The 24,517-nt window shown below is 38.5% G+C and overlaps 2 protein-coding genes across 2 annotated transcripts in view; one reads left to right on the top strand and one right to left on the bottom strand.

Annotated features, from left to right (window-relative positions):
• Positions 1-9,741, top strand: part of LOC149283400 (tubulin-specific chaperone E-like) — a 37,494-nt gene extending 27,753 nt beyond the window's left edge. The window contains exons 11-16 of the mRNA XM_089497638.1: positions 2,819-2,971; positions 4,606-4,759; positions 6,000-6,068; positions 6,919-6,978; positions 7,843-7,934; positions 9,649-9,741. Coding sequence (XP_089353764.1) covers positions 2,819-2,971; positions 4,606-4,759; positions 6,000-6,068; positions 6,919-6,978; positions 7,843-7,934; positions 9,649-9,741 — 621 coding nt within the window. The remainder of the gene's footprint in view (positions 1-2,818; positions 2,972-4,605; positions 4,760-5,999; positions 6,069-6,918; positions 6,979-7,842; positions 7,935-9,648) is intronic.
• A 7,017-nt stretch (positions 9,742-16,758) lies between these two features.
• Positions 16,759-24,517, bottom strand: part of LOC149283399 (UDP-GalNAc:beta-1,3-N-acetylgalactosaminyltransferase 2-like) — a 51,286-nt gene continuing 43,527 nt past the window's right edge. Inside the window, exons 10-12 of the mRNA XM_089497642.1 lie at positions 21,438-21,597; positions 17,484-17,540; positions 16,759-16,893 (exon numbers count right to left, since the gene is read on the bottom strand). Coding sequence (XP_089353768.1) covers positions 16,759-16,893; positions 17,484-17,540; positions 21,438-21,597 — 352 coding nt within the window. The remainder of the gene's footprint in view (positions 16,894-17,483; positions 17,541-21,437; positions 21,598-24,517) is intronic.

Below are 24,517 nucleotides of genomic sequence, written 5' to 3'. Positions count from 1 at the left end.
CCGCCGGCCCCGCAAGACACCCGGGAGTCTCCTCTGGTAAGTCTTGGGGGCAGAGGTAAAGCTTAGACAACCTCCCGTGCCGGCACCCCCCCCTGTGGAAAGTGCTGGCAGGGGAGGCTGTCTGAGCGTATCGGGGAGTAGCTGCGGGGGATCTGTATCCTAACCCTGCCCGGCACCCGGGACTGCATGTCCTGGGCGTCGGGTGCTAGACCCCGAATATAGGCCGCACCCCCACTTTAAAGACTTAAAGTGGGGGGGGAAAATGCGGCCTATATTCGAGCCAATACGGTACTACTGAAGGTTCTTCATTGGTACTTAAGGCCCGTTGTACACAGTCCATACCTATTTCATGGACTGATCTGGCGAATGTGCCTCCAGTTCAGATATGAAGAGTGGGTGTTAGGTCCTCACTCCGTTCTTTTGTCAAGCGTTGACTTGATGTCTCATCGCTTAAGAATTAGTGTTTGACATGCAAGTTTTTCGGTCTGTTATACTTTCATTTTGTTTTTTTATGTGTATCTTTTACTGGCTTTGTTATTCCATTGACGGAGGGGCAACATTTGTTTTCTCCTGCCCTGCCTTGGGGATGGAGTTACATCTCATGCGTGCGTGAGAGATACACCAGGAAATTAAATTACTATGTATGAAAAGAGTTGCTGCAATCTTCCAACTGATCCTTTCCCTCAATACCTCTTCTCTCTGTAGCTACGGGTCCCACCTAAGCACCTAGCATTTAACCCCTCTTTTAATTAAATGTATACCTACCTGAGTCTCTCTTGTGTTACACATACTGAGCTCTCTGACAGGCATTGTGTTTGATATCAAATGTTCAGTAACTTTGTATGTCTGCATTTGAATGTCATAAACAATGATTGAAAGTCCTTAACCCCCCCTCCAGATGAACAAAGCAAATATTTGTATTTCATACATTTGAGTTCTTTGTTTGAACATTGTGTGATCCACAGACTAAATTATCACATTGCTATTAATTTTGTGAATTACATTAGTTGGGTCCCATGGTGTTCATAAGTTAGGCCTCAGATGAGGGCTTGATTTCCCTAGTTTTATACTACCCTTGTGGGCTGAATTTGTCTGATATGCTGAGAAATTTGTATTTTATAGAGATATATTGATACAAATAATCTAAAATGTGATGCTCTCTCAAATAAGGATTCACCCTACGGTAAGTGTTGTCTGTTCTTGGCTTATCTAGTCTCACATGGTTTTGCTCATTTTACACTTTGTTAGTCATTACAGGACACACAACCATACTGTAAGAACTGTTAATTTTTGTCACAAGGCTGAATTTAAGTGCATAGGTGTGTTGAAGCTTAACAACTCAAGACAAGCAGGAAAGTATCCAGTTAAGTTGTAATATATAAACTGTTGTGCTACAAAGATAAAGTAATCCCTATTACCGTATTTGCTCAATTATAAGACGAGGTTTTTTTCAGAGCAAATGCTCTGAAAAATACCCCTCGTCTTCTAATCGGGGTCGTCTTCTAATCAGACCTCAAATAGAGTCTGATTAGGAGACTAAGATCCAGATCCCCCGCACCGCTGCAGGGGACCTGGATCCTCCTGTCTCACCCCCCCCCCCCATCATACACACTTACCGGTGCTTCCTGCTGTATTGCCGGGGCAGCGGGTTGACGTCTACGCGATCCGCGTAGACAACGTCCGCTGCAGCCGGAAGGAGGTGTGGCTAGCAGCGGGGGTTGTCTGCGTCCGTCGCGTAGACCTTCCCCGACTGTCAGAGATCTCTGATCTCTGACAGCCGGGGAAAGTATACGCGACGGACGCATACAAACCCCCGCTGCCAACTCCACCTCCTTCCGGCTGCAGCAGAAGGCGACGTCAACCCGCTGCCCCGGCTGGAAGCACCGGTAAGAGAGGGCTGAGAGGGGAGAGAGGGGAGAGAGGAGAGAGGGGAGGAGAGGGGGGGGAGAGAGTGTGTGTGTGTGTGTTAGTTAAATGGGGGCATAGGGCATTTCTGGAGTGGCGTTAAGGGGGCATTTAATAGAGCACTCTGCCTCCTGAAATGCCTTATACCTCCCTATATGCCACTCTGCCCCATAATATGCCTTTTAACCCCCTAAATGCCAGAGTGGCATATAGGGGTATAAGGCATTTCTGGAGGCAGAGTGCTCTATACAATGCCTTTTACCTCCCTATATGCCACTCTGCCCCATAATATGCATTTTAACCCCCTAAATGCCAGAATGGGATATAGGGGTATAAGGCATTTCTGGAGGCAGAGTGGCATATAGGGGGTCAAAAGGCATACCATGGGGCACAGTGGCATATAGAGGGTTAAAAGGCATATCATGGGCCACAGTGCCATATTGGTGTGGCAAGCCTGGGGGCAGATGTGCGTAACTGGGGGACAGGCTGGAAAATACAAGAAATAAAAACAAAAAAAATATTTTTCTCAATCATAGCTTTTATTAAAAAAAATAGTTTACATGAATTAACATTTACTGGTAAAACTTTTTTCCTTTAGGGTCGTCTTATATTCAGGCTTTTTCTTTTTTCCTAAGTTAATATTCAGATTTTGGGGGGTCGTCTTATAATCAGGGTCGTCTTATAATCGAGCAAATACGGTATTAAAACATAACTCTATGCCGGTTCAACCTGTCTGTGTTTTTATTTTTTCCCTTCCCTCTTCTACTGGTTCCTTAATATTTCAAGTTATATTTAATTATAGTGGTTACTGTATTTCTTGTCTTCAGGTTTTTATTGTGATCTGAATTATTTCCTGTAAACAAAAATATTAAGTTATGTTTGAGTGCTTTCTTTTTCTTTCTTGTTTCCACAGTGGTCAACAGTAAATGAGCTAAATAAACTGAAAACTCTACAGTCTCTGAACTGCTACAGTAATCCGTTAATGGAGTCTGAGAAGAATCCAGAGACTGTGCGACAGCTAATCATTGCGAAGCTTGCCAACTTAAAAGTGTTAAACAGGACAGAGGTATTACTATCTTTGTGGGTGATGATAATATTATTAATATTATTTGTATCATTAGTGCGAGGTGCGTGTTTACTAAAGCATAAGCTTATGAACTTGGGGCTATACATTAACTCTTTTGTGCTGTAGTAATTTATTAAATTGCAAAATAATTAGAACACAGGAATAACAAATGCAGTAATAAAAATAGTTATTTATATTGGTAACTTTTGTCAAAAGGGGCAATCCCAGCCAAGCCAATATAACAGCCTAACAGACATTTAGTAATGAATCCAGGTTTGCAACACTCATTCATAGAAATGCTGCGAAAAGCTGTCACAGAGGTTCAGTTTTTAGTGCAGTCCAAACCAAACCAGAGCAACTCCCTTGCTCCCTGCAAATAACATTCTGATAATTCTATAAAAGTTCTTAGCGCCAACACATTTTTTAAGAATTATTCTGCCTGTTCTGATAATAAAAATGTGATCCTTTTACAGTTTAAGAGACTAAAATAAGCAGTGCTTTTTATTATTAATTAATGAACTTTTCTTTCTATTAAGATCAATATTCCATTCGATTTTTGTTCTCAAGTTCCTTCAAAAAAAGATCATGTCAAAAGCTTCTCTTTCCTGAATGTGTTGCTTGATTTTATTGAAAGTTTGTTTGTCACCTCTCTGTAAATTACATCTCCGTCTATCATCTTTCCTGCCACACTGTCAGCATCTATCCTTTTTTTTACGTTTATTGATTTTAAATCTGATAAGCTGAGCTTTTTGTGTGTGTAAACAGAAGCGGGGAAAACAAAGAGAAGCCAACAATAATGTAGCAAGTTAGAACATAATTTATTCCCACAAATTAAAATGCTTACATTTAAAAATTCTCACTGTCTAACCGAAGGCCTGCTTAGGCTTTCGCAGAGGTTTAGATGCCATGTTGCTCTTTCGTGGGTAAATATATCCTCCTATACACTTTCTTTAACCCTTTTTTAACCTGACCTATATAAATTATCCATGTTAATTATTTCTAATAAATCTATCACTGTATTTCCAGTGTAGTTCAATAACAATACACAAAGGATTGCACTGAGTTATTGGAATTTACCAGTTGACTGAGTAGTTGGACAGATGCTGACGACATGATAAATAAGATACGCCCAGAGATGGAAAGCTAAAAATTTTTTTAAAAGCAAGCAGAAAACTGAGGAGGGGGAGCTTTTAATATAAGCCATGACTTATCTTTTGAGAGAATTGGAAAATGAAGAAATTAAATAGAATCCACAGTGTTTTTATCTTTACTCTTCAATGAAATGGAAAAAAAAAAAAAAAAAGGAAGACGAGAATTAGTGATAATTTTGCTATGCTAAGCTCTGCTTATTTCTGTTTTTTAAACTGTAACTGTAGAAAAAATATCTGCCATGTTTTACATTTTTCCTTAGTGATACAAGATAATGCACATAACCTCGCCAATTTAACTATGACTCTTGGTGTGTGCACCAGACTTAAACTAATTCTTAAAATCTTTTGACTATTGTTTCATTGCTTTAAATAATTCACATATTTCTTATATTATTATTTGAAATGTTATATATACACCTTCATTCTTCCCAACGCTGAGATTCCACACATGCTTGTTTTTTTTTCTTGTTCTTCTGTTGATAGATTCTGAATAATGAAAGAAGGGGAGCTGAACTAGATTATAGAAAAATGTTTGGCAATGACTGGATAAAAGCTGGTGGGAATCAAAATTCGGAATTGAGCAACCCAAGCAAAGAGTTTCTTATGGCTCACCCCAGATACGTCTCTCTTATAGAAAGTAAGTGAAACTAAAATTGTAGTAGGCAATTTTGCTTTGCTATATAACAAACACCTGCTCCTTTCTAGTTTTTCAAATGTTTAATTTGCTACATAAATATTCCAAACTCATAAAGTAGCATTATTATGATTTATTTTGTCCAGTTATTTAGTCTGAATGTTTTCAACAAGGGGAGTAATAGTGTTTTCCACCTCCTCTTCTCTAATTCATGTAATGGGGACTCCTTATACTTTCTATCCAAGTTTTTAGTTTTCAAAGTCCAAGTCCACATGAACCAATCAACAATTTAAATCTAATACATTTAAAAGACATGTTTTGGAATTCTACTTTTCCATTGCAATATGCATACAGATATTCTAGAACTATGCTGACTTATTTTTCTTTTCATCTTTGAAATGTATGTTGCCTCATAGTATTAGTAGATTTACATTTAGAAATATTCTAGGTAGTGATGCATGGGGTCAGATTTTTTCAGTTATGATTACAAAGCTACAGACCTGTTCAGCTGTACTTTTATATTATTTTTTAAGTGTGCTGCCTGCTTTGCTTTTCATGCCCTGACACATTCCCATGAGGTGGCAAATGTCTTCTTGTGTGATGATGATAACATGAATAGTGTCGTTCTCTGCACGACAAAGTCTACTGTTAAAGTTCCATTTTATTTTAAGCAACTAAAAACCAAAGAAAAAGTAAAAAACCAAGATTGTTTTATCTTGACCCATTGAGGTTGAAAGCATTTCAGCATTTTTTACTGCAAAAAGCTGATTTTTAACTGTCCAAAACTTTTGAATATCCCAGCTCGGGCACAGACACTTCAGTTAAAGGGACACTCCAGTCACCACATGCACTTTAGTGCATTTGATGGTTATATGTTACCTTTATGTTTTTTGACTTTGAAAATACATAGTGAGATTCTGCAGAAGTTTGTGTACAGAAGACTCTCCTATTGATTTCAATGTCAGCAGTTTTCCTACCACCGATTGGCACCTTGGATGCCAGTTTTGACCAAAGCGGGAGAAAGAACATAACAGGGAACTCATGAAAATCCTGAATTATCAATTTTCTCTCTGCTGACATACACATAATGTCTGTTTCTATTATTAATACCATTTCTTATTTTAATAGTTAGCCATCATTGTATACATTATACATTTTTTTATAAAACTCTAGGATTTATGTAAAGTGGCAGATCTGTTTTTATCAAATTAGTCATCTAAATATTTTTATTTTTATTTTTTAGGATATGGGGCTCCTGAAAGCGGGGAACTTAAGCAACAACAACCATTCGCCTTGAAAAATCAATTATTATGTAAAGTATAATTGTGATGTTTGTGTAGGGACATAAATCCTACAAAAATAAACCATAAGATAATACAAATATTTTAACTGCAGCCTGACTGCTACTACAATTACTAAGTAGACAATCACAATAAGTGAGTAGCAGTGAGACAGTGAATGCAGTACTGATGTTACAGTCCTGTACCTTGATGCACCCTGATAATGCAGCTATTAGCCACAATTAAACGCTAGAAAAATAGCAGTGAACCTGATAAATATGTTCACATGTTTTAAGAAGCCGTTAAAAAAACACAGTGTAAAATTATTTTCTACATTAGTCATTAGGAAACAAACTGATTCCAATGTTTAATGTATGCAATTCCAGCTCAGGTCTTCTTGCACAAAAAAGCATATTTGGTTTGATCCCTTCTAATAAGAAAATGGATATAACTGCATTTGTCCAAGAGATATTTTACTGGGCCAGTATTAATAAATAAAATTACATAACCTTTTAGGACCTCAGAGGTTTCTTCTTCAGATGAATTGCAACATTACGTATTTTATATGGTTGCTTAATAAAATGTATCCACGTTGATTAAAGATGCCGTTCTTAATGCATAGTGAAGTCAGTGTCTTGAAAATGCAGCTCTTAGGCAAAGTCCCACCTCAGCTAATAACATAATGCAGATACCTTGTTCAGTGCCATCTTACATGAGCCCAAGATTCTTAAGTGTGGCAGTCAAAAACTGATCTTTGTGCCCCAATATATGCAAATTTGAGTTTAAATACACCCTGTACAATATTTAACTAACTAGTCAGAGCCTATACACAATTGCATCTAACTTTGTATTAAAAAAATGTTTCTGTGTTTCTTACTCTAGCGTTGACAATCAAATGTCCTGATAAACCAGATCAGAAACCAATTCAGAAGAAACTTCCAGGTAAGTAAAACTGCATCCAAATAAACTTTACATTGAGTTTGCTTACATTATCAACTATTTTGAGAATTCTTTTTTTCCTAAAGTACTAAGTGAGGTCATACATTGGGCATGCTTACTTAATCACCTATGCAGATTTCTGTCAAATCAAGCTTGGAGCCTGGAAGTTTTAAAGTGGCGGTTAATTGTGTCCCCCTACTTTTTACGCAAACCAGGAGGCTGCCATTGTTGTGAGTTGTGATATTTTGAATGACCTTCCCTGCTCAAACACCACTATGAACTGATTATGACAATCCTAATGAGGTCTTTTGCTCAATAGACTTTCATAAGTTAGAACGTCCAGGTCGGTGGGCCATTCCATTGTTTGAAATATCCTAATCAATCTGCTGTTTGTGTACTTTATTCAGCTAAGATAATAGAGATACGACACATACCATTTTCAGGCAGACACATATTAGTCATTTGTATATTATGCAAAAACTAGGAAAGCTTATTTTTAATGTTATACTAGGAATTTAAGTAAAGGAATTTAAGTGTTTTCGAAAGAGTGAATATATAAGATTTCTGTAAGGGTATCCCCACATTTAGTCCTTAGCTAAATTGATTCAATATTTATGATGAAGAATTGCTTTGGATAAATGAAAGAAAGAAAAAAAGTAATATTACAAAAGGTAAAATAAGATTAATTTCACAGATCTAAGTTCTGCAATTATTCTTCATATTTTTTGGAAAAAAAACAACACGGAACACTTTCCGGCAGCTGCATATTAGCCATTTCTATATTATGGCTAATATGCGTTGCTTGTATAAAGATCCCTGTGGGGAAATTAAATAAGTAAAAATACACTTTTTTTTTTTTAATTTTAGATTCTATGACTGTTCAGAAGGTTAAAGGACTTTTGTATCGTCTGCTTAAAGTACCAGGCTCTGAACTGAAGTTGTCATATGAAAGTTCAAAAGTAAGTAATGCTTGTTTGCAGCTACTATTAAATATTAAATATTCACTGATGTCCTTTCATAGATTTTGGATACTTAACCAATTAACATTACATGTTGTAAGACCACCTATTGGGCGCTAGTAACATTTAGATTTTATTCTTCACAGTATGAGAGCACTCTGTAACATCTCTGGGCTTAAACCTTCCACAGCTGCTTTTCCAATGGCAGTTATGCAGCCATTCATATTCATGGTATGAAACCTAGCATCACTCAGGGAGTTTATGAAATAGTGTTGTAATGGAGAAGTGCATTAATTTTGTATAGCGAGCAGCTGGTACGGTAGGACGTTTTGAAGAACTTGTACATCTAGATAGCAATAGAGACCTAGGCTACTGAGAAGAATGAACAGTTAAGAATGTGTGTCTTACACAGTATGAGAAGCCAATGCCAGTTTTGTAGGGTTGTGATTTACGATTACAGAATGTGTACAATAGTATGCTTTCCATAATTAGACATTAAGTTATATACAGGTTTATCCTTAAGAGTTATGATTTTGTCAAGTTCAGTTGTGCTGTATTAAAGGTGTTGTTCCATATATTCAAAACACTCAGTGCTTTAGCCGCGTTGAGCAAAATCATTTTTATTTTCCTCCAAATAATCACATAAAATAGCACATTTTTAAGATAAGATTCCTTTTCGTATGGTGTAGTTACACAGAGACAAAACACTAATTGAACCTCTGTAGCAAGCAAAATATGTGATTTTATTCTTTCCTCAGGTTTAATCTCATAAAAACACTAATAGAAATGTTTTAAACAACCCACGAGTTCCTGCTTTCGTGTTTCACGCAAAAAATACGTTTGTTGTTTCCTATGCTGCGTATTGTAAGAAAATCATGCTTTCCTTGCTTCTTATACATATATTACCTAAAATACATAGAAGCTGTGATTTTGTTTTAATTTTGGTCACTGAGACAATTAGACATTTAACATATATAGTTTATAAATTCAGCTGAATAATTAAAAAAACACATGAAAATATTTGTTAAAAAAACCCAAAAACTTGTTACTGTGTATGTTTAGGTATGGGAAAAAAACAAAAATACACATTCATAAATAATGTTTTGTGCCGAATAGACAGAACACGTAAAAGAATAACTTACAGGGAATTTCATTTGAGTGCGCATTTGTTAAGTATTGTATAAGGATAGATGGAAATCATGTAGCTCCTACGGCTCTTAAACTGAATACCACTTTTGTTTGCTTTGCTAACTAAATGTCATCATACACCTGTTCAAAACAAGCCACTTCATCGTTTTTAGACGCAAAGCCAATTTGGCATCTCATTGAGCTATTGGGGCATTTTAATGACGGTGCTTAATCTAATAAGCATCTGCCAGTTATCATTATAGATTTTAGTGCAGGGTTCCATATAATACCAAAGCCCACACATCGTGTAGCTTATGTGGTAGCACATAGCACAAAAGATGGACAATATTTACAGCATGTTACGTGACATTTACCAGTAGATATACCTAATTGATGCCACTATAAGAGAATCGAATGATCATTTCAGATGACTGTTTGTGTCCCAAAACAAATGTCTATTTTCTGTGTTCTTACTTTAAAAGATGGCCTTAGACCATTTCATACAGAAATCACAGTACAATGTTGGTGTGAAATAATAATGCACTTTTATGCTCACCTTTAACACTACTAATCTTTTCTTATTTAGATGAAAGGCAGAGAGATTGAACTAGAAAATGATTTAAAACCCCTGCAGTTCTACTCTATAGAAAATGGAGACTGTGTGCTGGTGAGGTGGTAATACAACAGCAACAAGGAATCTGCTATGGACTCACAATGTACCCTTGGTATTTGCATAGTTGTAATTCTTTGAACATGTAGAATGATCTGCCAGTTTTTACAAAAATGGTCTGATGCCGGAACATTTCATTTACTGTATACACCTCTATTTGTTACATTTTATTTACCCAGAAATAATTATAAATCATAATTACCGTTTTATTTTACTTTGGTGCATGTTATGTGTGTATATATGTGTGTGTATGTATATGTATATATACATGCACACACACTCACTGGCCACTTTTAGGTACACCTGTTCAATTGCTTGGTAACCCAAATAGCTAGTCAGAAAATCACATGGCATGTGGAGATGAAGTTCAAACCGAGCATCAGAATGGGGAAGAAAGGTGATTTAAGTGACTTTGAAAGTGGCATGGTTGTTGGTACCAGACAGGCTGGTCTGAATATTTCAGAAACTTCTGATCTACTGGGATTTTCACACACAACCATCTCTGGAGTTTACAGAGAATGGTCTGAGAAAGAGAAAATATTCAGTGAGCGGCAGTTTTGTGGACAGAAATGCCTTGTTGATGTCAGAGGAGAATGGGCAGTAACTCAAATAATCACTCGTTATAACCAAGGTATGCAGAATACAGCTCTGAATGCACAACACGTCGAACCTTGAAGCAGATGGGCTACAGCAACAAAAGACCACACCGGGTGCCACTCCTGTCAGCTAAGAACGGGAAACTGAGGCTACAATTCGCACAGGCTCACCAAAATTGGACGATGGAAGTAAACAGCATGAAAGCATGGATCCATCCTGCCTTGTATCAACGGTTCAGGCTGGTGGTGGTGGTGGTGTAATGGTGTGGTGTCTTGGCACACTTTGGGCCCATTAGTACCAAATGAGCATTGTTTAAATGCTGCAGCCTACCTGAGTATTGTTGCTGACCATATCCATCCCTTTATGACCACAGCGTACCCATCTTCTGATGGCTACTTCCATCAGAATAATGGACCATGTCACAAAGCTCACATCATCTCAAACTGGTTTCTTGAACATGACAATGAGTTTACTGTACTCCAGTGGCCTTCAGAGTCACCAGATCTCAATCCAATAAAGCACCTTTGGGATGTGGTGGAACAGGAGATTCGCATCAGGGATGTGCAGCTGACAAATCTGCAGCAACTGCGTGATACCATCGTGTCCATATGGACCAAAATCTCTGAAGAATGTTTCCAGCACCTTGTAGAAAGTATGCCATGAAGAATGAAGGCTAAAGGGGGTCCAACCCGGTACTAGCAAGGTGTACCTAATAAAGTGGCCTTGTGAGTGGATATATAATCCTCATCTGGGAGTCGGTATACATGTGGGAATAGGGTATACAAGTTACAAAAATGTTCTGTACTGTTCAAAGGAAATATGCTCTGCAGAAATAGCCGTAGTTTTATGTCCTTGCTGAGACTTCTGGTAATTCCCAGGGTTGTGATATTATGTCTTTTGTTGTCTTGGACTAACAGGGAGATCTCTCTCAACAAAAGACTTTGCTGGCGTCTTTGATGACCCCTGCCACTGATCACACAATCTGCTGCAGAGCCCTGCTTCCTGTGTCACAATGAAGTGGAATCAAAAATTAAATAAAACATAATTATTTAACGGACTCCTGTGATGATGTCATCTTACCATTTGGGGTACATTTTACCAAAAAATTGTAAAAGAAATGTCAGCAAAGAACTGCTATGCTCATTCCAATAGACGAAAAATGTTTGTACAAGCCATATGCTACTCGGCATCCCAAAATTTAAGAAATATTGTGTGTAGATCATTTAGCACTTAACTTTCCTTCAAAACGTAAACCATAAAAAGTTTTTTTCTCAAATGTTTGCCACATACATGCATACCCCGCTTTAATGACACAGTTGCTTCACGTGAACATACAGACACATAACAGCATGACGCCAGCAAGTCATGCGTTCGTCTTTCAAGCGTATTTTGTGTGTTTCATGTTTTGTGATGGAAAAGACCTGAAGACTGCAGCACATTACATGCATTGTTAAGTCAAAAAAAGGGAATGCCTCACTTTAAGTGCATTTTCATTTTACATACATGCTCTGGGCCAAATTGTGTATGTTAATGTGGGATATGTCTGTATTCTAGAAAAGGTTGGCAAGGAAACTGCAGCATAAAAAGTTGCAGAATTATTTGTAAAATAGCTTAGTTTGTCTGGTTTTGAGACACATACGTTGTGGGGCAGTTTTGTAATCTGCACTGTTAAGATTACTGCCACTAGTCTTAACCATAGAACATTTTGGTGGAGGAAGTTGTGGAAGTTTTATGTTAACCTGTGACCACACAATGTAGTGCAAAAGGTTAAGCAGCAGTATCATTTTAGGAGACATTGATACATCAAATATTTTATTAAGTTGTATAAATGAATTGAATCGTGTCTCATAAAGCTGTCTAATAGGACAAAGTACATGCAGCCATTTTAAATGATGCAGTTTAAGGTAAGTATTCCAATCTCCATCAGTATTGTATCTAAATAATACATCGAACATGTAGATAAGTCAGCAAAATTACCGTATTTGCTTGATTATAAGACAAGGTTTTTTTCCAGAGCAAATGCTCTGAAAAATACCCCTCGTCTTATAATCAGACCTCAAATAGGTCTGACTATGAGACTAAGATCCAGATCCCCTGCAGCTGCTAGAGTTTGGTTTACGAGTATATATAGAATACAAACAATAGTTAATTTGAATCAAAAAATGTATCTATAAAGCAGAGTTCATAAAAATAAGTATAATGCTTGCCAATAAAGATAATTTGCAACATACCTGTGGGATACAGTCTCTCAGTAAGCGCAGTATTCCACGCCCCCCCCCAAAAAACTTGCGAGTTCACTATTTTATATACTTTTGTCTTAGCCAAAAGTTGCCATCACCACACGGTATGACCTTGACTGTCACTCAAAGTTGTTTCCCACGAAACCCACCTATAAGATCGTGACACGTACTTTATACAAAAACAAAGCGCAAATGTGGACAGTCAACCATCGCACTTCATGGTTGCCTGATATCTACTAGTATACTTACAATATAATAAATGAAAGTGTGAGTACACTAAATGTTAATAGATAATTATATATTGCATTAATCATAAATTATAATCTATATACCGTATTTGCTCGATTATAAGATGACCCTGATTATAAGACGACCCCCCAAAATCTAAATATTAATTTAGGAAAAAAAACAAAAAGCCTGAATATAAGACTACCCTATAGGAAAAAAAGTTTTACTAGTAAATATTAATTCATGTAAACAATATTTTCATATTTAATAAAAGCTATGATTGAGAAAAATATATATTTTTATTTCCTTTTATTTGCCAACCTGCCCCCCAGTTATGCACATCTGCCCCCAGGGTTGCCACTCTGCCCCCAGAAATGCCTTATACCCCCTATTTGCCACTCTGCCCCATGATGTGCCTTTTAACCCTCTATATGCCACTCTGCCTCCAGAAATGTCTTATACCCTCCTATATGCCACTCTGCCCCATGATATGTCTTTTAATCCCCTATATACCAGAGTGGCATATAGGGGGTTAAAAGGCATTTCTGGTGATATATATATATATATATATATATATATATATATATATAAAACTGTTAACAGCAATCACACTCCTATCAAGCCAAGGCAGCCAGTACATGCTGGAACCTGGGGATGATAGGAGTGTGAGTACAGCCTCCCTATGCCATGCTACCACCACCACCCCCCTTACAGATCCATACTAACACACACTCATTCACAAACATTTAAATACTCATTCATTCCATTAATCACACATACTTCACACAATCACAAAAACCCTCCCCCACCCCTTACCTGAACTGCAGATCTCTGAGGGGCCCGGCTGTGCGAGTAACTTCTCTGGCCCCGCCCCCAGAGGAAGGAGGGGGAGGCAGAGTTATGCGACACTCTTCTAGCTTCCTGTTCTCCTGCTGCTCGCGACCAAAGCCCGGTAAGCACTCTGGCCCCAGCGGACATTTTGAGGTCTGATTAGAAGACGACCTCGATTATAAGACGAGGGGTATTTTTCAGAGCATTTGCTCTGAAAAAAACCTCGTCTTATAAATCGAGCAAATACGGTATTATCATAAGCCTATAACAACTATATATATATATATGTATATGATTAACAGCAATCACATTCCTATCATGCCCAGGCATACCTAGATTCCATGTACTGGCTGACTTTGTTAGCAGCAATCAACCTCCTATCATGCAATCATGCAAGTAATATTGTTATTCACTTCTATCATGCCCAGGTTCTAGCATGTACTGGTTGCCTGGGCATGATAGCAGTGTGATTGCCGTTAACAATCATATATTTATTAATATTGTTGTTGCATTTTTTGTCCCATTTTGGTGTGTTACTTACTTTTAATAAATTAAAAGTTTTTTTTTTGTTTGGTTTTTTTTGAGGGGTCATTTTCAGTTTCGGTTCGGTTTCGGCCAAGTGAATCCTGAATTTTCGGTTTCAGTCCACAATTTTTATTTCGGTGCATCCCTACAACGTCTATTGTTAGTCTGGCATGCACCTTCAGACCTATGGGTAAAAATTATTTCCAGGCCAGTGTTAGGCAACATTCACAGAGACACTATGTATACTATACAATATAAAGTCACACTACTATAGATACAATCATACTAAACAATACAATTTGACGCAACCTTATACACAAGCATATGAATTACACAGTCACCCTCCCCTAAATACACATGCATCCCTACCAATTCAATTTGACACTATGCATGATAGTCACATAAGGCTAAATACATGTACACTAAACAATACACTGTCTCTACACAAATTTTTACTATGTACACAGTCACACTCCCTTATACACATGCAAACTGCACAGTGCAGTCACACTACCCTAAACACATGCAAGCGAAATACACATACATCTCAAATAATTCATTTACACTTAACATGTTACGCCAGGGGTGTCCAAGTTTTTTCTGCAGTGGACCACTTCATCAGAATTGTATACATGCGCAGGCCGCACTAATTTTTCACTGTCAGAAAATATGGCCTTTAATAAAATATGCAGATTAAAATAAAGTAAAGGACACAAAACCTTTAGTTTTCCTCTCACTGATTTCTGTGACTACAAATTCAGGATTCTGGATAATTAAAAATGAAATAGTTCTATTTATTCTAGGGGTGCACCAACATGAAAATTCTGGACCAAAACCGAAAATTCAGGGTTCACTTAGCCGAAACCGAAAATGACCCCCCACCTTTAAAAATAATTTAAAAAAACCCACATTTTTAATAAAAGTAAGTAACACACCACAATTGGACAAATTCAGCAATATGACTGGACCAGTCAATGCTGGAACCTAGGCATGATGGGACTGTGATTGCTGTTAGCAATCACACTCCTATCATGCCAAGTCAGCCAGTATACTCATTCAAACAGCCTCCCCCACCCCCTTACCTGCACTGCAGCTCTCTCGATGCCGCTCACAGACTTCAGCAGGGGGCGCGGCCTCCCTCTGCGTTCTCTGGTACTGCACAGAGGAAGCAGGACTGGAGCAGAGTCATGTGATCTCACGTACATTCACGTGACTCTGCTGGGTTCCGCTTCCTCTGTGCAGTACAAAAGACCCTCCCACAGGTAAGTAGCAGGGCTCTCGCGATCCCGGTTGCCCTGGCTGCCGATCTCACGCAGGCTGCACCTCGAGGTCTCGCGGGCCGCATGTTGGACGCCCCTGTCCTACACAATACAATACACACAACCCTATAAACATGCATACCAAATAGTGTCCTAACCTATGCACATTTGTATTACCTTGTACAGTTGCACTATGCTATAAACATGCAAACCGCACACTCACTACCATAGACACAAGCATCCCAAACAATTCACAGTAGCACTACACAATGCACATATGCTATACACATGTATACTATACAAAGTCCACAACCCTATGCACACTCATACGTCCCTGTACACAAAACTACACCCTTCCTTTCCTCACTTCCTCAACATAATCACTTGGCATCTGGCCTATATTTTCTAGCACCTCTTCCAAAAGTCCATTACTGCTTCTTACATTTAATGGCTTAAATAAAACAGAACTAGCTTAATAGACTGTTAAACATTTGGGGTATGTTCCAAGTGATTACATTAAGGAGAGGAAGGGTGAAGTAAATTTGTAATAGTGCCTGTGGACAAGCCAATGGATTACACATATTCAGAGGATTACTGCTCGTTTTTGTTTTTGTTTTATTAGGGGTCACGCATTGTTTTTGGAGAATCGTGCATGAATTAGGCAAAATTCCTTAATTAAAGAATCTGAATGCATAAGTCTGTTGTGGATTACTTAAAATTAAGCTTCCTTGCTAATCTACTCTATCTTTATTTGTTCGGAAAAGGAACACGGATAGATATAAAAAATACATGTGTTGCTGCTGTATATTTGGCAAAGGACTCTCTACACACTTTATGGCTAGCTTTAACTCAATGGAACAATTTTTAACATTCTTTTAATCTAATTTTTTTCTTTGATCTCCTGTATGGACTATAATTCTGAATGGAAATAGCGGTTACTACACTGATTTATAGCTAAACTTGCTAAATGAATTTCTGTGTTAGCAAGAGAGCCTCCGGTTGACTACCTCAGTTAAACATGAGGGACAAAGTGGAACCAAGCTACTGTATTAGAAGGGATAATGATTGTAGCTGCTCACTAGAACTAATGTATCGACGTGGTGTCTGTACACATTGAAACCGTTGTGCTTCTGTGTACAAATGAATGCTACATGCTTGGTAACAGAATATATTTATTGTGAAGAAACAGGATTTCGCATTCTCACAAGATTTATACTTTACATAGCCTTTTACAGGTAAATGTACAATATAAAATTATTACCCCACGCAGCAGTCTCTGCCGAGCTAAAATAGTGAATTTATTTTAGGTGCACTAATATCAGATGAATAATCTGTAGTCTCTTTGGTCATCTATCTTCACGTACGCATGGATTCCCAAACTGCTCTTTCTGTTTCCAGAGGTCCACTAACTCTTGTGGGGTGTACTGAGGTGAGGACAGCATACAGGTTTCACATTTTTTTTCACACAGCCAGTGTTTATCCTTTAAAAGAAAATTAAGTAAATGAAAACTATCAGCATTTAGGATATCAATAATATGCCACAGACTTGTATAGGTTGTCTTGGCATTATTCAGTTACACTTCACATTTTTCTTTTTTGGTTTTTCCCTAAAATTGTAAATAATTCTCAATGTAAAATTGAGGTTTTATAGAATAAATTTAACTGTTGAATACAGGGTAGATTTAGGTGGGTACACATTCTTAAAATTGTGAATAGTGATGTGCACATAAACAAAAGCTGTTTTCTATTCTTCAATATAGTTGTACATGTATAAATTCTAACCTTGATCTGGAATTCAGTCATCAGAAAATGTAAAACCATTTTCACATAACAGTTCTAAGGTGAAGTGTTACAGGTGGAGTGATTAGCATGGAAAGCAATGGAATGTTCCTGCACATAATACACTGTGCACTAGAAATGAGTTTTCTAAATACAGCCAGTATCTTATTTGATACATCTTAAACTACCTCATTCAGTTTCTTCTGAGGTTCCAAAACTAAGGTAGTGTTATTCTTCATGGTCAGCTTAAAAAATGTACTATAACATTCCAATCCAGTTCTCTCTCTCTTACCTGATAGCGTTTAGGGCCAATAGCTGACATCCAGATGCCCATACTCACATCTTCTCCCTAATAAAATAAAAAAAAATACAATACTTTGTTCACTAAAGAGAAGGTGTTTGCAGGAGAGTTGAGCATTTCAACCCCATGATACCACTTGGCATTATTAAGACACCAGTTAGCAGATACTAGCAAAAATGTCATTTCTGAAAACTCTTCATAGATTAGCTATACATTATAAAGGGAAGCCCTCAGTAGTTTGTCCTTGATAATGCAGAGAGTGATATCACAGAATTGTGTCCAGAAAACTACTCCATTGTCGAACTCCATTTGTGGCCGCAGAGAAAACACTGGTGGTATGCTTTTATAATGAAAACTCTTAATGCGGGAACACCCCTCCCCCCTCTACCTAATTGAAAGAAAAACTATATGGACAAAAGTATTGGGACACCCCTCTTAATTGAATTCACCTAGCCATGCAGTCTGCATTTATAAACTGTTGTGGAGAAAATGGGTCGTTCTAAAAAGCTCAGTGAATTCAAGCGTGGTACTGTGATAGGATGTCACCTTTGCAATGTCAGTTGGTATTATTGGTACGTAGAATCGTTTACAAACAGACGTCATGCAGCCATTAACCCCTTAATGACAATTGCCGGTTCTGGCACGTCACGGAAAAACAAGTCTTCACGTTCGCTTTCTGCACCCAAACGGCGTTGCTGTAATGTCTCAACCTCAAGGCATTCAGCAACGCCACGATCGGCACCAGGGCCCTCCCTGGGGCGTCAACATCCGCCATACATTGTATGGCGGCGGACGCCCGTTTTAAAAGTGTCACCTCCTAAACTTAAATGGTGTCGCTGGAATGCCTCGATCAGGAGGCATTCAGCAACACCAAATACTTACCCCAGGGCGGGCTGTGACCGCTCTGGAGAGCACAGCTGCACGCAGTCTTCACCATCCGCAAGATGGCGGCGGCCCAGGAAAAAAAATAATAAAGATGCAAAAGTTTGCTAGATAGTCTCCAGACCCTCTAGAGAACTCTGGCTCCACTTGCAGGTTGAATACAGGTACTGCATTCAACCATGCAAGTCAATGGAGCCCAGCTTTCTAATCACAGTGTGATTAGTAAAAATAAATAAAAAAATAAAATAAAAATAATTAGAAAAAAACAGTAAAATGTAAAAAAAAAATTCCACTGATGTCACTATCAGGGGAACCTTCAAGTTAAAAAAAAAAAAATGTAAAAAAAATAAAAAATATATATAAAAAATATATTTTTGTGAGCAAGTCCTAAAATTAGCACATTAGCTTAAAACAATTCTCGTATGGAAAGAGTTAAAATACTGGCATATTAAATGCCCATGGGGTGTCGACTTTAAAAAAATGTATGATTTGATGGAGTAAATTTAACTGGCCGGGTTCAACAATGTCCCAATTAACACGGGGGAAGGATGGCCACACATCTTATTTCCAATTAGAAAAATGCACATGCACCAAATGTGGCCTCTTAGTTCCCCCAAAAAAATGACAAACCCATGCATGTGGGATATCACTGTACTCAGGAGATGTTGCTGAACACATATTGGGGTGTCGTGTGACAGCGGCATATACCAGGAGCTGTAAATTCAGACATAAAGTAGGTGTGTGGGGGAAAAATACACACACACAAACACAAACTTTGAAAAAATGCTGGTGGTAAAATGTGTGCATGCAAAGAGTTAAAATACCAGCATTTGAAATACCCTGGGGTGTCTAGTTTTCAAAAATATATGGTTTTATTGGGCACACTGAAATGACCCAGCTCAAGCATGTACCAAATAGGGCATGGGCAGTGGATCCCCAAATGCCAAAGTTCAACATTGAAAAATGTGCATGCCCCAAATGTGGCCTTTTTGCCTCCAAACAGCCAGGCAAAATCATTCATGTGAGGTATCGCTGTACTCACAAGATGTTGCTGAACACATATTGGGGTGTTTTATGATAGTGACATATACCAGAACCTTTTAATTCATACCTGAAGTAAAATGTGTGTGACAAAACAAATGCAAAAAAATGACTACCACAAAGTTTGACAAAGACTGGTGGTAGATATGGTGCATGGAAAGAGTTAAAATACTAGCATCTGAAATACCCTGGGGTGTCTAGTTTTCAAAAATATATGATTTGATGGGGGTAAATTGCATTGGCCGGCTTCAAAGATACCCGAAATGGCACATGGGGGGAAGAATTACCAGATTTGGAAAAAATGGATTTGAAATAGCAAAACGGTACCTGTACTTATTGCCCCATAACGTGTAGAAAAAAGCAAAAAAACATAAAAACATTGGGTATTTCTAAACTCAGGACAAATAGTAGAATCTATTTAGCAGGTTTTTTCATTACCTTTTATAGATGAGTAAAAGATTTTTCAACTAAAAGTTATACTTTTTTTAATAGTAAATAATATGATACAATCAAAACAATGTCATCTAAAGAAAGCCCTTCTTGTCCTGAAAAAAACAATATATAACTTGTGTGGGTTCAGTAAACGGGAAAGAAGAAAATTACAGCTAAACACGAGCAGCACAGAAATGTTAAAACGGCCATTGTCACGAAGGGTACAAAAAGTAAAATCTGCCTGTCCCGAAGGGGTTAAACAAGAGACCACGTAAAGTCACAGAACGAGGTCATTGAGTGCTGAGGTGCAAGATGCATAAAAGTTGCCAACACTCTGCTTATTCCATAGCTGCACAATTCCAAACTTCCACTTGCATTAATATCAGGACAAAAACCCATTCTGGGTTAGCATGCCCAAGCAGCTGCATGCAAGCCTCACGTAAAGTACAATGCTGAGCATCAGATCGAGTGGTGTAAAGCACGCCGGCGCTGGACTCTGGAGCAGTGGAATGCGTTCTGCAGAGCTTTTTCTTTTTGGCTGTCTGATTGCCAAACCCAGATTTGCCTGATACCAGGAGAATGTTACTTGCCTGACTGCGTTGTTCCAACTGTTTGGTAAAGTTTGGTGGTGGAGGAGGGAAAATCTTAATGCTTCTGCATACCAGGACATTGGAATGAACTGGAAGGGAGATTGTGAGCCAGGCTGTCTCAACCAACATCACTGCCTGACCTCACAAATGCTCTACTGAATGAAAAATTCCCACAAAAATACCCCAAAATCTTATGGAAACCATCCCCAGAAGAGTGGAAGCTGTTATAGATGCAAAGCAGTGACCAACTACATATTAATGTCTATGTATTTAGTCCCTATTGTAGTCATGTTCAGGTGTCACAACAGTTTTGCCCATAATACTGCATACGGTGCTTGTTTGCACAAACAAAATCTGATCAGCTAAAGAATAAAGTAATTAAGGAAATTGGTTTTGCTATAATATAATTTGAAAAGCTTTGTAGGTCTAGTTAAGATGGTGTCAGGCTTCTTAAGATTTTTTGGTTTGTCCGCACCCTTGTTCTTAATGTGGGAATTAAGGGTAGATTGGGATCTGGTGCAATTAAAGCGATTCTAGGTTAAGTGTACATGTAGTTTCTAGTTCTAATTCTCTTTAGTTAATAAGCAGCAATATTGCTGACCCTTTTCCCCAAGGACTAGTGCACCTTCCAAATTGGTATGCAGGCCAATTATGTTTTAACCTTCCCAGGTCCACCTGGGAAGCCATCTCGGCACAAGGGTAGAGTAATTAAGAGAGATTTTTTTGCAAAAAGATAAACAAGGCTAGACAATAAGCAATCCACAATGGCATGACCTGACAAGGAGATCTCAGAGATGCTTGCTTTGGGATGGGAATAAGTAATCCAATCTGAAATAGGAATTGTGAGGGTGGGTACAGAGGCAGTAGTCTTTCTTTAGGAGAACACCTAATAGATTTGGGGTCTTTAACCATGTCAAATGGGTTGAAGGGGACATACACATACCGGAAAGTACCCCTTGGTCAATGTACCTATAAAAACTGTTAAAACAATGCATTTTACCTGATAAGTCTTTAGTCTGGCAGCGTTGGTAGCAAGCCACTGAACAATGTCTTGGGATATAACATAACCTGAGCCACATGCAAATGCAGGATATGCTGGACTGAGGTATTCCAGTTCTTGCCATTTTCCAGTTCGATCTACAGCCCAATTCAGTCTGAAACTTAAAACAACAATTTTTATGAACCTTCTGGATAGACAAACGTTAGTGTGTTACTGTCTGATTTCCTTCCTGAAGGGTGAAAAGTTAGTGAACACTGCATGTGAGGTTGTGACTTGGGTACAAATTTGTGAAACGGGTCAACATTATCAACTTCATTACAAACGGTTAGCCATATTGCATAAATATTTACTAACAATGATTCACGTATGGTGAAAAAGGTAGCCAGCTCTTATTGCACGAGCATATCAGAGTATGCCAATTTTCTAAAAGAACACCTCTGTCTGGTTTTGTTATGTTTTGCAAAATGCAGAGTAATAAAGGCTCACTTTCTGTTCTAAAGTAGGTGAGAGCTGCCAGTGAGACACCTCCATCACTTAATAGATAAGTGGGCAAATGAGTTGGGGGAGCCTCATGTGCTGGGTTTTACATACCACTATGCACCTTTTCCCTGTGAATCTAGGGAATGAGATGTATGCAGGTATATTACCGTATTTGCTTGATTATAAGAGGACCTCCCCAAAATTTGAATAATTTAGAAAAAAAGAAAAAGGCTGACGACTACCCTATAGTAAAAAAGTTTTACTAGTAAATATTAATTTACATGTAAACTATTTTTTCATATTTAATAAAAGCTATGATTGAGAAAAATATATATTTGTTATTTGCCAACTTGCCCCCCCCAATTATGCACATCTGCCCCCAGGCTTGCCACTCTGCCCCCAGAAATGCCTTATACTGCCCTATTTGCCACTCTGCCCCTTGATGTGCCTTTTAACCCTCTATATGCCACTCTGCCTCAAGAAATGTCTTCTACCCTCCTATATGCCACTGTGCCCCATGATATGCCTTTTAACCCCCTATATGCCCCTCTGCCCCATGATATGCCTTATACCCCTATATGCCACTCTGGCATATAGGGGGTTAAAAGGCATATCATGGGGCTGAGTGGCATATAGGGGGTTAAAATGCATATCATGGGGCTGAGTGGCATATAGGGGGTTAAAATGCATTTCTTGAGGTATATATATATATATATAAAACTGCTAACAGCAATCACACTCCTATCAAGCCAAGGCAGCCAGTACATGCTGGAACCTGGGGATGATAGTAGTGTGATTACAGCCTCCCTATGCCATGCTACCACCACCACCCCCCTTACACATCCATGCTATAACACACACACACTCATTCACAAACATTTAAATACTCATTCATTCCATTAATCACACATACACATTAATCGCAAAAACCCTCCCCCACCCCCTTACCTGAACTGCAGATCTCCCACTCGCAGACTTCTGCAGGGGCCCGGCTGTGCGAGCAACTTGTCTGGCCCCGCCCCCAGAGGAAGGAGGGGGGAGGCAGAGTTATGTGAGGACTGTGCTAGCTTCCTGTTCTCCTGCAGCTAGTAGGAGCGACGCTGCTCGTGACCAAAGCCCGGTAAGCAGCCTGGCCCCAGCAGAATGAGGTCTGATTAGAAGACGACCTCGATTATAAGACGAGGGGTATTTTTCAGAGCTCTGGAAAAAACCTTGTCTTATAATCGAGCAAATACGGTACTTTTATCTGCCAACCTGCCCCCCAGATATGCCTTATAGCCCTTATATGCGACTCTGACCCCCTAGACTTACCAATACATCCCATGACTTTTCCCCCGCACTTCAGACTCCCTACTGTCTAGTGGGGGCAGCCAGTGAGAGTAAACTTCCACTGCTACCGAGCACTTCCACTGGGGCTTCTATGGTGGAGCACCAGAAGGTCATGTCATGGCGACGCTCAGTCATAGAAGCCCGGGCAGAAGTGCGCATTGAGCAGACATCCACCGGCTGCCAGAGAGGACGATTCAGGTGCCCTGCAGCGCTGCAGGGGATCTGGACCTTAGTCTCATAGTCAGACCTTTGATGTCAGATTATAAAACGACCTTGAATATAAGACAAGGGGTATTTGCTCTGGGAAAAAAAAACTTGCCTTACAGTCAAGCAAATACAGTATATCTATATATATCTATAGAAATCAAACAGATATCTTGTAACTTCATGTTATGCTTCTCAGATAAATATATGTTTTCCTTCATGCTGTGGTAAATACATATTTCTTCTTTCGCATTTATCTATACTAAGCCTTTTCTTGTTGTGATGTACCTAAGACTACTGTCCAGAAAAAGAAAAAAAAATACTTGACAGAACCATAAATAGCACCTTCCCTTTGCCACCCTAGGCTACAGATGCTAAAATATATACAATCTTGTCTGCTAGCAAACGTAAAATTATAGCCACCAGAGAACAATGGTAACAAAAAATGTATTCCACCTGCTATAGATAAAACAATATAAATGAGGTAAGGGACTGTCAAATGCAAGTATTAACGTTATATAGATGTCCTTGTCTGAGCTAATAAAGTGTAACAAACCCAAAATGCAAAGCGATTTTGTCAGGTAGCCATTTAATACTAAAGTTTTACTGCCAACGCCTAGCTTTTTAGACGTACTTCCTTCAAGGTCGTAAGAAAAATAGGCAGCCTCTAAGGGGCTGTTTTGTAAAATATTTATATACTTGTGTACATCTGTAGTGCAGCACGCTTCCTGAACCTCTACCCGAGATATATAATTTAATGCAAATGCCTGAGTTCTGAATAGAACAAAGCAATCTATTGTTTTAGCTATGTAAGTAACCACTTAACACAAGCAATCAAATTGAGATTGTCATGTTATGATCAAAGATTAACCCCTTCAGTCCCAGGGGATTTTGGTACCTTTAAGTGCCGGTTTCATTAAGATTCCTCTTTTCCGTGTTGTGTTGATGTACCCACACAAATTGCACGTCCTTTTTAACCAAATAATGCTTTTATTTTAAACAATAGAAACACGCAAAAAATAGCGAGCACCAATATGTAAAAAAACCTAAAAAACAAATAGTTTAGG

Source organism: Sceloporus occidentalis, unplaced genomic scaffold (genome assembly GCF_023333645.1).
Source record: "Sceloporus occidentalis isolate IW3139 unplaced genomic scaffold, rSceOcc1.0.p SCAF_105, whole genome shotgun sequence".
Classification (NCBI taxonomy): domain Eukaryota; kingdom Metazoa; phylum Chordata; class Lepidosauria; order Squamata; family Phrynosomatidae; genus Sceloporus; species Sceloporus occidentalis.
This window is presented reverse-complemented; position numbering and strand designations above follow the sequence as displayed.